The sequence below is a fragment of the Kockovaella imperatae genome (genome assembly GCF_002102565.1).
Source record: "Kockovaella imperatae strain NRRL Y-17943 chromosome Unknown BD324scaffold_1, whole genome shotgun sequence".
Classification (NCBI taxonomy): domain Eukaryota; kingdom Fungi; phylum Basidiomycota; class Tremellomycetes; order Tremellales; family Cuniculitremaceae; genus Kockovaella; species Kockovaella imperatae.
In genome coordinates this window covers 1,073,032-1,085,230 of record NW_019028941.1, presented here as the reverse complement: position 1 = coordinate 1,085,230, position 12,199 = coordinate 1,073,032, and the positions used below count along the sequence as shown (strand labels likewise).

At 53.8% G+C, this 12,199-nt stretch overlaps 5 protein-coding genes across 5 annotated transcripts; 3 read left to right on the top strand and 2 right to left on the bottom strand.

The window, feature by feature from the left end:
* Positions 1-185: 185 nt before the first annotated feature.
* Positions 186-1,740, top strand: BD324DRAFT_647816 (ribosomal protein S5 domain 2-type protein; the record flags this gene model as incomplete). The annotated part of the gene is made up of 5 exons (XM_022017724.1): positions 186-584; positions 620-1,246; positions 1,286-1,342; positions 1,377-1,503; positions 1,553-1,740. The coding sequence occupies 5 exons, from the start codon at positions 186-188 to the stop codon at positions 1,738-1,740; spliced, it is 1,398 nt and encodes a 465-aa protein (XP_021874591.1).
* Positions 1,741-4,295: 2,555 nt separating this feature from the next.
* Positions 4,296-6,104, top strand: BD324DRAFT_27762 (hypothetical protein). Its single transcript, XM_022012360.1, has 2 exons — positions 4,296-5,507; positions 5,543-6,104. Exons 1-2 carry the CDS (start codon positions 4,518-4,520, stop codon positions 6,062-6,064), a joined length of 1,512 nt encoding a protein of 503 aa, XP_021874590.1. The 5' UTR covers positions 4,296-4,517; the 3' UTR covers positions 6,065-6,104.
* Positions 6,105-6,602: 498 nt separating this feature from the next.
* Positions 6,603-7,052, bottom strand: BD324DRAFT_647814 (hypothetical protein; the record flags this gene model as incomplete). Its single annotated transcript, XM_022017723.1, has 2 exons — positions 6,603-6,692; positions 6,735-7,052. 2 exons carry the CDS (start codon positions 7,050-7,052, stop codon positions 6,603-6,605), a joined length of 408 nt encoding a protein of 135 aa, XP_021874589.1.
* A 179-nt stretch (positions 7,053-7,231) lies between these two features.
* Positions 7,232-8,278, top strand: BD324DRAFT_647813 (carbon-nitrogen hydrolase; the record flags this gene model as incomplete). Its single annotated transcript, XM_022017722.1, has 4 exons — positions 7,232-7,459; positions 7,493-7,974; positions 8,015-8,222; positions 8,264-8,278. The coding sequence occupies 4 exons, from the start codon at positions 7,232-7,234 to the stop codon at positions 8,276-8,278; spliced, it is 933 nt and encodes a 310-aa protein (XP_021874588.1).
* A 60-nt stretch (positions 8,279-8,338) lies between these two features.
* BD324DRAFT_647812 (SacI homology domain-domain-containing protein) lies at positions 8,339-11,947 on the bottom strand (the record flags this gene model as incomplete). The annotated part of the gene is made up of 14 exons (XM_022017721.1): positions 8,339-8,414; positions 8,452-8,813; positions 8,851-8,900; positions 8,933-9,032; positions 9,067-9,191; positions 9,231-9,417; positions 9,451-9,551; positions 9,586-9,719; positions 9,753-9,905; positions 9,938-10,032; positions 10,067-10,243; positions 10,278-11,339; positions 11,375-11,586; positions 11,626-11,947. 14 exons carry the CDS (start codon positions 11,945-11,947, stop codon positions 8,339-8,341), a joined length of 3,156 nt encoding a protein of 1,051 aa, XP_021874587.1.
* Positions 11,948-12,199: the final 252 nt, after the last annotated feature.

The following is a 12,199-nucleotide window of genomic DNA, read 5'->3' as shown; positions in this document are numbered from 1 at the left end:
CTGTCGAGGCCGTTCGTCGATGAAGATTGAACAACAAAGCAACGATCTTCGAGGTTCCGCCCGAAAATTCAAAGGCGTCATTTTTGGGGAATGCGGAGGCGACGACCGTGGGAAAAAGACTGCACGTGGCTGTTTACAAAATGATCTCTCCGATGCGGTCGGCCTCCCCTAGCAACCAAATAACCATGGAGAGGAGCTCGACGAGTCATACGGTGGTCTCTGCGCCAGGTAAGGTACTACTGGCAGGTGGATATCTCGTCTTGGATCGCGCATACTCTGGACTGGTCGTCTCAACTTCTTCACGCTTCTACTGCGTGGTGTTGGACAATGAACACCGTCCACCACGGATCAACGTCCGAGCAGGCCAATTTCCAACGAGCTCGTCTACCTGGTCATACGATGTAGAGCGTCAAGACGGACTGGTAAAACTTTCCTCGATATCCTCAGCAGCAGGGAGGAACAAGTTCATCGAAATCACGCTTACCAAAGCACTCCAAGTGGCTTTCGAATCGGGTGTCGAGCTGCAACACAGTCTCGACCTTGTCGTCTTGGCCGATAACGATTTCTACTCTCAGCGAGAGCAGGTGAGATGGTCGAAGATATTCGCGCTGACATCAAGCTTGGCTCGCGCCCGCGTACTCTCTCATCGCTTGCTTCTCTCACCCCGTTCTCACCCCTGCCACGACCGATCCATCAAACCAACAAGACGGGTCTCGGATCGTCTGCCGCCTTGGTGACTTCCATCACCGCGGCCGTTCTACAACATCTCAAAGCCGTCACCATCCAACCTGAAGCAGGTCCATCTCGGTCCATCGACTTGATTCACAATCTTGCTCAATTATCACATTGTACGGCGCAAGGCAAAGTAGGCAGTGGGTTCGATATCTCCTCAGCGGTCTACGGTACACATCAGTACAAGCGGTTCTCGCCTTCCATCCTGTCGTCTGTACAGGCATCCGACCCGTTATTACCACTCTTGCGGTCCCCCGATTGGGACTATCAGGCCATCCCCTTCCGCTTACCAAAGGGACTGAGGCTGTTACTCGCCGATGTGGATGCTGGCACTGACACACCGTCTTTCGTCGGCAAAGTGCTAAAGTGGAGAGAGGAGAATGTAGAGGTGTCAAAGAAGCTGTGGGATGAATTAGGCAAGGCGAATGATGATTTGGGCGAGCAATTGAGAGACTTGTCGGAGATGGAAAAGGTTTCGGGATATGACCAGCAGATCGCGAGTGCTGGGCGTAAGGTGAGTCAACACAGTACTCTAGCCGGCGCTCACTCTCAGCTCGATCCGGAGCTCACAGTACACGCCGCTCTCGCCCGTATATCCGAATCACTCCAAGTGAGATCCCCCTAGTTGACCCTCCTAACGCCAGCTCATTCGCTCGTACCTTCAACAAATGTCCTCCCTCTCGCAAGTTCCCATCGAACCGCCCGAGCAGACACGTCTACTCGATACATGTACCGCCATCCCTGGAGTCATCGGAGGAGGCGTTCCGGGAGGTAGGCGCGCTCTCTCTCTCTCTCTCTCTGACCTTGCTGATTATGGCAGCTGGCGGGTTCGACGCTATATTCCTTCTCCTCATTGATTCAACCAGTGTCATTGAAGCGGTCGAACACGTTTGGTCGACATACAAGGAAATGAGTGTTTGCCCATTGAGTGCGAGACAGAGCGATGGTGGGTTGAAAGTAGAATCACTTAGCATACCTGGTCTGTATGATGCCATGAGTCGAGTATAATGCACCAATAACAGTAACAAATGCCTGGCGCCACAGAAAACAGCGATCTTCCTTCCTGGTACGTCACGGCATTTTTGACAAAGTTTTATCAACTGTAACGCTGCTTTGACTTCAACGTCTCAAATCACAAGCATCCATCTGCCAGAGGGGACGATCGCGAAGCGAGGGTCCAGGACAGAGCCTTCGACGGGTCTGTCCTGCAGTATCTAAGAGTTGTAAAGTATTTGTTGGCCGGTTCGCCTACCGCCAAGCGCCTTCCCATCTCCTCTCATTCCGCTGTTCATGACTATCGTCAGCCTACCGACTCGACTCGCCGCCGCTGAGAAGCTATCAACCTGTTGAGGAACCATAGCTCAACAGAAATCCTGTTGATGACAGACGCTCTTCTTCGCCACCATGTTTGACCAGTACCCTTTGGACTATCATCGTCGCTTGGACCATTGACCTGTAACACTGGGTCTGTGTTTCAGGAACCACTACTCGAACGTCATTGTAAGATGGTGCTGACCCTCTGGATGATGCTGACTTTGTGTCTCTCTACTCTTCATCTCAACGCACACTCGATATGACTCAGGTGATTCGACCTCTTTCTGCCGACCACACATCCAAGCGGTTCATCCATCACCCCAGTCTCAGCCTACCGAACGAAGCAGACTGGAAGAAGATCATCTCACCGAAAGACGCTGACAACATCATGGCCAACGAACCGAGTCCAAAGAAGAAGGGATTCTTCCGGCGACTATCTCTCTCTTCTTCAGCTCACAAAGCTCAAGCTCAAGTATCATCTTCATCTTCTTCTTCCAATGGCAACAAAGCTCCACGATCAGTCTCAGGGACATTGCGAAAGGACGCAAGAGTGGTTGCTGGCCCAGCTTACGATACATTGCCAGCTGGAGCTGCGCCAAACGTGTTCAAGGTAAACGCCCAAACAAACCAAGGTCAACCCACAGACTATGGGCCGCTTCCACCCATGCCACCTGCGATGCCTCCCCACGTCCCCATGAAATCATCAAGGACGCAGAATCGTACTACCAACGTGCCGGTTCAAACACCTCCCCGTCAAATGGGTCGATCTCCTCCAAGCGTTCCCATCGAATCCCCCCACACTCCAAAACGCACACCGACTCGTAATCCTATCCATCCGGCTCTCGCATCTCCACCTCGGAACGCTCAACATCATGGAACAGGCCCGTACGATGTCAAATCAGAACCGTACTGGAAACAGAACTATGTCCCCACTCAGATCACTTCGCCGCATAGCAGCAGGTCGTCGCCCCAAAACGGAATGAACATGTCCAATCTCAAGGCCGCGTTACCGAATCCTCCCGCCGGCATGCCTAGATCCGTTTCCAACACGTCCGGACGATTTGAAGATGCCGAGGGATCATCTGATCCAATGCCTCCCTACATTCCACAACAATCTCCTAGATCAACTCATCCCGCTGGCAGTCCGCGTACAGCAGGTCCATCCTCCTATTTTCCCCCCACCCAAAACCCTATGCCATCAGTGACTCGCACCAATAGCGAGACCCCGAGTGGGATGTCCGAGGCCAGCGCGTACGCCAAGGCCATGTCGTCAAAGGCGCCTCCGGAAAGCTCCACTCCGCCAGCCTCGGACAAGATGCGAAAATCATCGAGACCACTGCCTAAACCACCGGGACAGCAACCCTCTGCGCCTGTCGACTTTTCTGCCCCCCCTCAACCTGTCCAAGCAAATAGTAGACGAGACCCACCCGCTCAGGTTAACGCACGCCACTTTCCCTCTCCTCCCAGTGCACCTGTCCCGACCAATGGCCCGCGCTTTGCCTCACCTAGTGACGCACCCTCGCAGAGCAGCAGCCGGTATGTTCCCCCTCCTGTAATACCACCCGCTCAGCCCAACGGACGAGCACCTGCTCCTACTCCTGAGACACCTCCGCATCCCAATGGACACTTTTCCCCCCCACACAAGCAATCGCCTGAAAAGCCACGACCCAAAGTCTTGATCCCGCCTAGTCGTCAAGAGAAGCGAGTTTCTGTCAAGCCATATCAGTTTGAATTTTCGCGCTCACCGACTTTGCCCCCGCTGGTCGATCCTCGTTCAGATTTAACGCCATCTCGCGAGCCGCTCGATCAGTGGGCTCCACCGAGTCGTCAGAATGTCTCTCCCCCAGGCGGTCCACCCATTGGAGGTGCCCCCTCCCTCCTCGCTCCGGTGAAAACGTCCGAATCCGCGCTCCCACAACAATTGAGCTCATTCTCATCTCCCATGGCCATGTCACCCACATCCCCCATCGCGCGTCAGCGCAAAATCTCAAATCAATCCAGATCCAACTCCAACCGACACCTGCTGAAACGATCTGGCAAACCCAGTCTGGCCTTCCTTCTCTCATTTCCGACCATCCAGTCCTCCTTCTTGCCGTGGCTGACCATCAATTCGTTCCTCTCACTCACAGGATGCTCGGATGAAGTCAGAAAGCAGCTCAGTGGAGAGCTCGTAGGGAGATGGATCCTCAATGAATGGGCTCTGTCAGTGGACAGAGAGAAGGGTCGAAGCTGGCCAAATCTGACCGTGTGGGAAGGTTTCGGTGAGTACATCGTAGCTTTGTCCCTGACATTCAGTCGAATCGCTGCTGCATGACCCCGCAACATACTGTACTTATCCTCCCCAATGGCACGGTCTTCTCTCGCATCTTTCCCTCTCACACACGCTCATCGTCTTACACCTGCGCAATCTCCCTGCTACAGCATTCCCCTACCCTACACCCCTGCCATTTGAGGACGAAAGTAGCATTCCCATGGTGCAATTGTCATTCTCTCACTCTGCCAATAGCTTGTCATCAATGAATCTGCCGATACCTCGATCCCGGGCACCCAGTCGAGCCGGATCCGACGGCGGCAGTATCGCTCCAAGTGCTCGGAATGGAGGTCCACCTCCCAAAGCTCAGGAACGTCTTGTCGAGATCGTCATGCCAGAGCCTCTAGCCGCCAAGCCCCAGGAGGAGCTCGTTTCGTTTGCGCCTCCCACGTCGCCCAAGCCGAAACTGGTCCGCAAAAACTCTCGCTCCTCTATCATCTCCACTTCGTCCTTTGGGATTGGCCGACGTCGAGCCAATAGCGTCAATGCTAAAGATGCGGCTGCCCTCTCCCCCAGTTCCGCCACCCTCGCTGCGCCGATGCCCGGCAAGCGTGAGCTGCCTCCGGTCAGCTTTCCAGCGGCGAAGCGGTACACGTTCACGCGCCACGGCGACGCGCCTTCTTCGACGCGGACGCGGACTATGTCTGGAGGCACCTCGAGTCGACCTGGATCCATCTTCTCAGTGGCCAGTAGTCCCTCAGGCACGTATCAACCTCGCATGTCGATTGGTCCAGCATCACGACCATCCTTCGCTGTGGACCGCAATGCGCCTCCCGTACCTACCGCAAGATCTCCCGGGGGGTTGATGGCGCCTACGCCGGGTCAAAACTCTCACCGGAGCAGTTTCGCCTCATCGGATGGTCGATCAAATCGTGTGTCTGAGTTTGGTGGGTATTCGCCCGTAAATCCCAAGTCCGCCTCTCCCTTTCCCAATCGAGGTGAATTCTTGAGTTCCACGCCGCCACCGCGTCTCGAGCAGGCTTTTGAGCGTCCTCCGCCGTATACCATCGGCAGAGCGCCGATACTCCGAGTGTTTGTGCCCCTATCCGAGCGGGTCAGGAGATGGCCGTCAGCCGAAGGAGCTGCTGCGAGTGTCAAAGAGCTCGACAAGTGTGGCGCCACGAGACGGCTCAAGTTGGGCGACCTTGTCGTGAGTCGCGATTCTCCTGCTTTTACTGATGTCAGGTGAATACGGCGATCAAATACCCAAAACACACGGAACACGTCCTTCTGTTCGTCCCATACATCAAGCACCTACTCGTCCCGCTAGAATACAAGTACAGTGAAACGGGTCATCTGCCCTCATATCTCGACGCATTCTCCATCCCTCCATCCTACTATTATCCATTTCTCCCCACCCCACAGATCATCTTCCTCAATCTCGCTCCTTACTGCATCATGGCCATGGGTGCGATACGGTTGGCATTCGACCGACGAGATGTGACGACGACGTCCGGAGCGAGAATCAGTGCAAAGCGCTACCTCCATGTGACGGGCTTTGAAGTATGTCCCGGGGATAACGCCGCACCCGAATGGCAAGGCATGGTGTCGCTGGAGTCTGAAGGAACGGCGGAGGGGAAGATGGAGCTGGAACAGAGGTTAGGAGGTGGTGATCCAAACCGGGCAACGATGGGACCTTGGGAAGTGGTAAGGGAGAAGAGTATGATGGGGACAATCTGGTTAAGATTAATCAAGCTGCAAGAGTAGCAGCTGTATGCATTCATCTTGTCTTGGTTTTGATTTTGGTTTTGGTTTTTGGTTCAGGCTTCTCTCGAAGCTGTTTGCCTTCAGTCACCATGGAAAGGAACGAAGAGCTGGCCCAGGTGGTCCAGACGCCGAGTATGAATCCGACCGTGGATCCAAAGGTGGTCGTTAAAGGCCAGCTCTACGTCATGAGCTGAGCAATGTCCTTCTAAACGCACCTGCCAGGGTCTATCCCAATCTAGAGGGATCACAAACGCACCCAACCAAGCGCCAATCAAAGTGCCCGCGAAAGGGTACGTGATGCTTTTCTCCAAGGACGTTTCGGCACTTTCGTCAATTGCAATCCGGGCGTGGTGATGACCCACGTGAGCTCGCACAACAGTTTGACGAGTCTGAAACGCGAGTAAAGTCCCTTGTCATCCATCGAAGGGATACCGAAGGTGTAAATGACAGGCCATACCAGTAAGCTTGATAGATGGAGAGCGAAGAGATAAGTGTGTGGGAGGAATCTAGCCTTAGCAGAGAACATAGTTTTTCAAGCTCACTCGTCTAGTGGCGCACCGAGAGCCATGAGAAGAGGCATTATCAAGAGTGAGACGAGGATGGTCATGACGAGACTTCTACCCATTCGCTATGTCCGTTAGATACCTGTTCAGTTTGGACAAAAGCTCACCACCGTGACCTGACCCATCGTTTCCCCCTTCTCTCTCACTCCGTCCTTCTTCGCTCTAGGAAACCACCAGGCTCTCAATCGGGTTCCCCACCAAGCCATCACCACCATGGTACCCCCTGTCTGCCACAACATCGTCCGTAGTGGGTCCAGGGTCAACGGCATGAGGAACGGGTGTTCAGGTCTGTCCGCAGAGGATCTCTGAACCATTCCAGTGGATACCGAGGTTCGAGGAAGGAACAGGGTCGTGCTACCCAGTAAGAAGCTGAGAAAGACCACATTGGACGCGTACTTGGCCAGTGGCAGCTCTGCAGAGCTCATCGTGTACTGTCGTCAATGGAGTATAGATAGAGAGGTCAGGGCAAACGGCTCGCATTGAACGGCGCTGCCCGCCCGCGCCGCCCACGTCGCTGTAGCCGACGCTTCGAAACCCGGCAATCCCGAAAGGTAGGTAGGGATTGAAATACACTCGTATCTCTCACCACATCTATCATCTCACAATGTCCAGCAAACAGACCAAACTCAGAATCGCCTTGGCTCAAAACTCCCCTATCAATGGTCCAGAAGGAACTTACAACCCTGAGACTTCTAAAGATCATCCGTTCGCATCCGTTCAAAAGAATCTCGACAAGGCCACTGAATTCGTAGCCTCTGCCGCAAAGCAAGGTGCAGATGTAGTCGTCTTCCCAGAATACTTCCTCCAGGGGATCGTCAACGAGGGACGTCAGGTGAGCCATACGTACAACTACCGCTCACTGCAGTACCTCTGCCTGTCCTCTGATCATCTGACCGCTCACCTTCAAGACTTGGCTAAAAAGCACAATATTTCCATCGTCGGTACAATCGTACACGGAAAACTCCCTTCGTCGCACAGCGCAGCGTTGCCATCCGTCTCCCCATTCACCTCATCCGATGCAGCACGCAAAGAATGGGTCGAGTATCTCAAAGCCAACCCACCGAGCGATGAACAAGTCGCCGAACCGACCCTCCACAACACCGCGTTCTTCATCGATGAGAACGGCAGAGTCCTCGGAGAATACATCAAGAAGAACCTTTGGCACCCGGAACGAGACTATCTCACGGCTGGAGAAGAGTCTCACGAAGTGTTCGACACAAAGTGGGGCAAGGCCGGATTCTTGATCTGTTGGGATATCTCACACCCCGCCGCCGCGCAATCCTTAACGGACAAGAGTGTGGACATAGTCTTCTGCCCAATCTACTGGCTCGGAACAGATAGCGAGCCGTAAGTGAGCGGCATAGACACTGTTGACATGGCATCAAAGAGCAATCAATGACCACGAGCATGACGAGGACTATGAGCGCCAGTTGACTTCCGCCCTATGCTTTGCCAGAGCTTTCGAAACGGAAACTGTATGGATCATGTGCAACGCCGGTGGAAACAATGAAAAGGACCTCATTGGAGGAAGCGGCGTCTGGGCACCGCTCAGAGGTCGACTTGGTGGCTTTGACGGATCAGATGAGGCTGTCAAGGTGATTGACATTGACCTGAAAGTTCTTGAAGTGAGTCGTAGCCTCTATTCCACTAACGTGCAGGATGGTCGTAAATGGCATAAAATTCGTGAAGACCACAGCAAACGTCAAGCGACTTAGAGCCACAAGAACCTTTTGAAGGCGTAATCCACCCGTTGTAATAGTGATGTCGATTTTTGCGCTTCTGTCAAGCTGTCCAAGTCAGTGAAATGAGAATTCTGTCACTCACCTGACGACGTCCTTGTCAATGACAAATTTGTCCAGTGGGTTGACACGGCGACACTGATCAGAAATGCGCTTGACGATCCGATCTGCGGCCTGTCGACAAGTCTCATTTGCCCCTCCCTCGTCGTCCGTCTCACTGTCCTCAATCGAGGTGGGTCGAACGGCGAATTCCCGGGGCAATATCTTGAAGGCGAAGAATTCAGTGGTGTGAGGGTCAAGATCATCTCGTTGTCGGGTCTCGAGTTCATTCACCTCCGGCGAGGTGGTGGGTGATCCGATACCATGCCCAGCACGATTACGTAGCGAGTACGTGCTATACCGGGTGTCCTCGTGGACGGGTGAAAAGGAAACGATGAAGCCGGCGTTCTGAGTTTGTCAGTGATCGTATGATGAAAGCACTTACCTCTGAAACATCGCGCCCCGCTTCCTGCAGTGGCGAAAGAATGTACGCGCCTTGAATCAGCTCGACAACAGCCGTCACTTACCTTTTTGTATCGAAGTGATCGACTTGAGTGGGATGCGGCTGAAGCCGACCACTTTCTCCAGAGAGTAATTGAACGACACAACGTACAAATTGATTTTCGTCTGACCGTCAGCTCTGCTCGCCACAATCACGAACCAGAAGCAAAACCTTTTCCTCCAGCTTGAGCGTGAGCCTGACGTTCCGGTCCTCAGGTGACAGCATTGTCCATCCCGCGATTCTCTGCTCGTCCTCCTCCAAGACTCGCGCCGAGCTCGTCTCGACTTTTATGTCAGCGCATGCGAGTCAGTCAGTCCACCCACTCGCTGCCGCTCGGACGCGTGACAACTTGATCAACGTCGAAGCATCTGAGCTCTCTAAATTCTCCAAGAATTCGTTAAAGACGCCAAGATTACGATGTCCGAGGAGAAAGGAAATGACTGCTTGGTCGAAAAAGTCCGACACGGCCCCATAGAACATTCGGCTGATCGAGCTGATTCCATCGTGCAGCTAATGGTAAGCTCAATTGACATCGCGGCCTACCATGCCTTGGACGTCTCGCTTTCCAGTTCGCACGAAATCGCCCTTGAGTGCAGACGTATGCGCATAGCATAAGCTCAGCATGTCTCCGTTATTGGCCCAGACTGCAGGTCAGCATTGGTCGTCCTGGCGTCTCACTATCATTGAAGACTCCCTCAATATTGCTCGTGGATGAGTCCGGAATCAGTCCAAGCTGAGTCAGCATCGTCGAGAGCACGTGTCTGGCGACAGCCGATTGGACCACATTCGTTCGATCCAAGCAATCGATGCAGCTGGCATCAGCTTGCGTAATAATCGACCCTCACTTGGTCCGGAAAGCTCCGTTCTGCTCGCGGATCGACTCTCCCGACAGGGACCAGAGGTATCCCATCTCCCCAAAGTCCAGCATTTCGACCAGCTCTGAAATGTTCTCCCATTTCATGCCATGGCATTTGGCGTGAAAGTCAAAAGCGTGATAACTGCCATTAGCTCGATCCGGCATCTCACTCACGTCAAGTCCTTCCGAGCCAGGTTGTCCACCAATTGACCATATCCATTGGTCACGGCGCCTTCTTTGCCAGATTGCTCTCCAAGATTTACGATGGTCTACTGATCAGCTGCGCTGCGGCTGGGGACTCACTATAGGCCCGTAACGACTCTCGAAATCGTCAAAGTGGACGTTTGCTACAGAGAAGGACTGATCCACGGGCTGATCAAGTACCGGCGGCGGTTTCATAGAGTACGGACTCTGAGACCACTTCAACGGAATGGACCCTCTGACTTGCACAAAGCTGAACAGTGAGGCTTTACCTTCAACCTGAGGAATGAGCTTTGTCCCGAATGTGACCCACCTTGGCCCTGACGATCATCTCTGTCTCCACCATGTTTGCCACGTGTCCGTCATCATCGATACCTCTACGCTGGAATCTGAGCCCAGCTCGATCTCGGCTCCTGCGAGAAATGACCACCAGATCTACGGGAACAACACCACCACTTGGATCCGAAACGTTGCCCGATATCGGTATATTGAAGCTCGATGACTGTATCCAGCCTTGAGAAATGGGCAAGATGAAGGAATGTAGACCAGCTTCGATAAATTCGTGAAGCAGGAATTCGTTCCAGAAAAATCGACGATCCACACGACGCCAAAGAGGCACCTGCACATCGGGCTCAACAAAATCGTCCTCGATCACAAACGTCTCCGACGCATTGGCAGCCTTGCCGAGGATCTCCGAGGCTGTTGGAGGGAATGTGCCTGATGATTCAGTCGCCAGTTCTGGCGACTTTGGCAACAGTGTTTGCAGAGCCGTACTGGATGCTTTTCGGGTGGCCAACCGACGACGTTTGTGCTGCATGGTGTGAGTCAGATCGAAATCAAAGCTGTAGAAGAATGCACCCGAGGTGAATTCTCGAATGATCTGCCTTAAGATTTTGGTCTCGAGTTGGCGGCGCTGAGGCGGATCCATTGGTGGAGGATGGGCCCGAGCCGACTCTTCGGACATTTTGCTTTCTGGCTCGGGCCATTCCGGTGCGCGCGGTGTAGCCTCGGGATCTACGATATGAGAGTCGCGTAGCAGACCGTCCAGCTCCCCATTCTTTGGCTGGTTCCCTGTGGCTCGCACCGCCCCAAGCTGCGAGGTGAATTTGCCCCAGCCCATACTAAAACGCTTCTTCATGTCGTCCTGCGTGGCCGGAAGCTTGAGGGGGCTCTCATCTGCCTCTGGAGCAACGCTGCTGTCTCGACTAGGCTGAGACGAGAGGGCCGATCCTCCGGCAAAATTACTCTCCCCATCATCATCCGAGTCGTCCGACGCTTCGGAAGCAGGCTCCTCGGGACCTTCCGTTGGGGCAGGCGCCTTGATATTAAGACCCGATAGGAATGGCCATTTCGCAGGTTTGGCCCTTCGTTTTAACTCAAATACTCAGCAGGACCCACGCAGGCACCTACCTGTATCGATTTGAGTCTGTCCATGGCGTTAACCGCCAGATCATGCGTCAGAGGTATAGGGTGCACATCTGCAAGGCAGTGAACCAAGTGCGAGCTCGGACCTGCCTCTCTTCTTCGCTCATCAGTGTCCTCGCCAACTTTGGGGTTGACGTGGTCGCGGAAGAGAGGAAAGGGAGGGCGTAAGGATGGAAGAAAGACAAGCAAATAAGCAGCTGGACAGGTTGAGCCCTAGTCTGATTGATTACACTCACCATCCCAAAGTCTCACGAGACCGAGTATACCGCCAAGCTCAATGGCCTCGTCGTCGTGGATTTGCACGCGACCCTCCCAAGATTCCACCTTGCCCTTGAGACCCCACGATATTTTGACCCCCCTCTCATCATTGTCACTGTCCCCAATCGAACCAGCATCTCCGTGGACATCTTTTCTCGGAACGATCAAAAGGCAGTCATCTCGAACCACAAGAGAAAGCTTTCGATGTATGGTGGGCGGCATCGGAGGGACCGTGAATCGGGGTGGGAGACTATGCGACGAGGAAGAAGCAGAATGGGTATGACCCTTCTTCCCTTGCATGACTGAGATCTCGAGCTGGACGTCGAAGTCGAAAGAAGTCAACCGACCCCTTTTGCGACAACAAAACTGGAATGACGTTGTGGCACGTGGCAGTGCCCCCTATCGAGCTGTCCTCTGAGCCGTATCAGTCGACATGCATGCTGCCGGCGCGTTGACGGCGTTGATGGCCGTCTAAAGGGTGGATTCAAGTGCAAGATGTCTCCGACAAAGTGTTCACACCAACTCACAGCTGCTTCTACGACGATCGCCGCT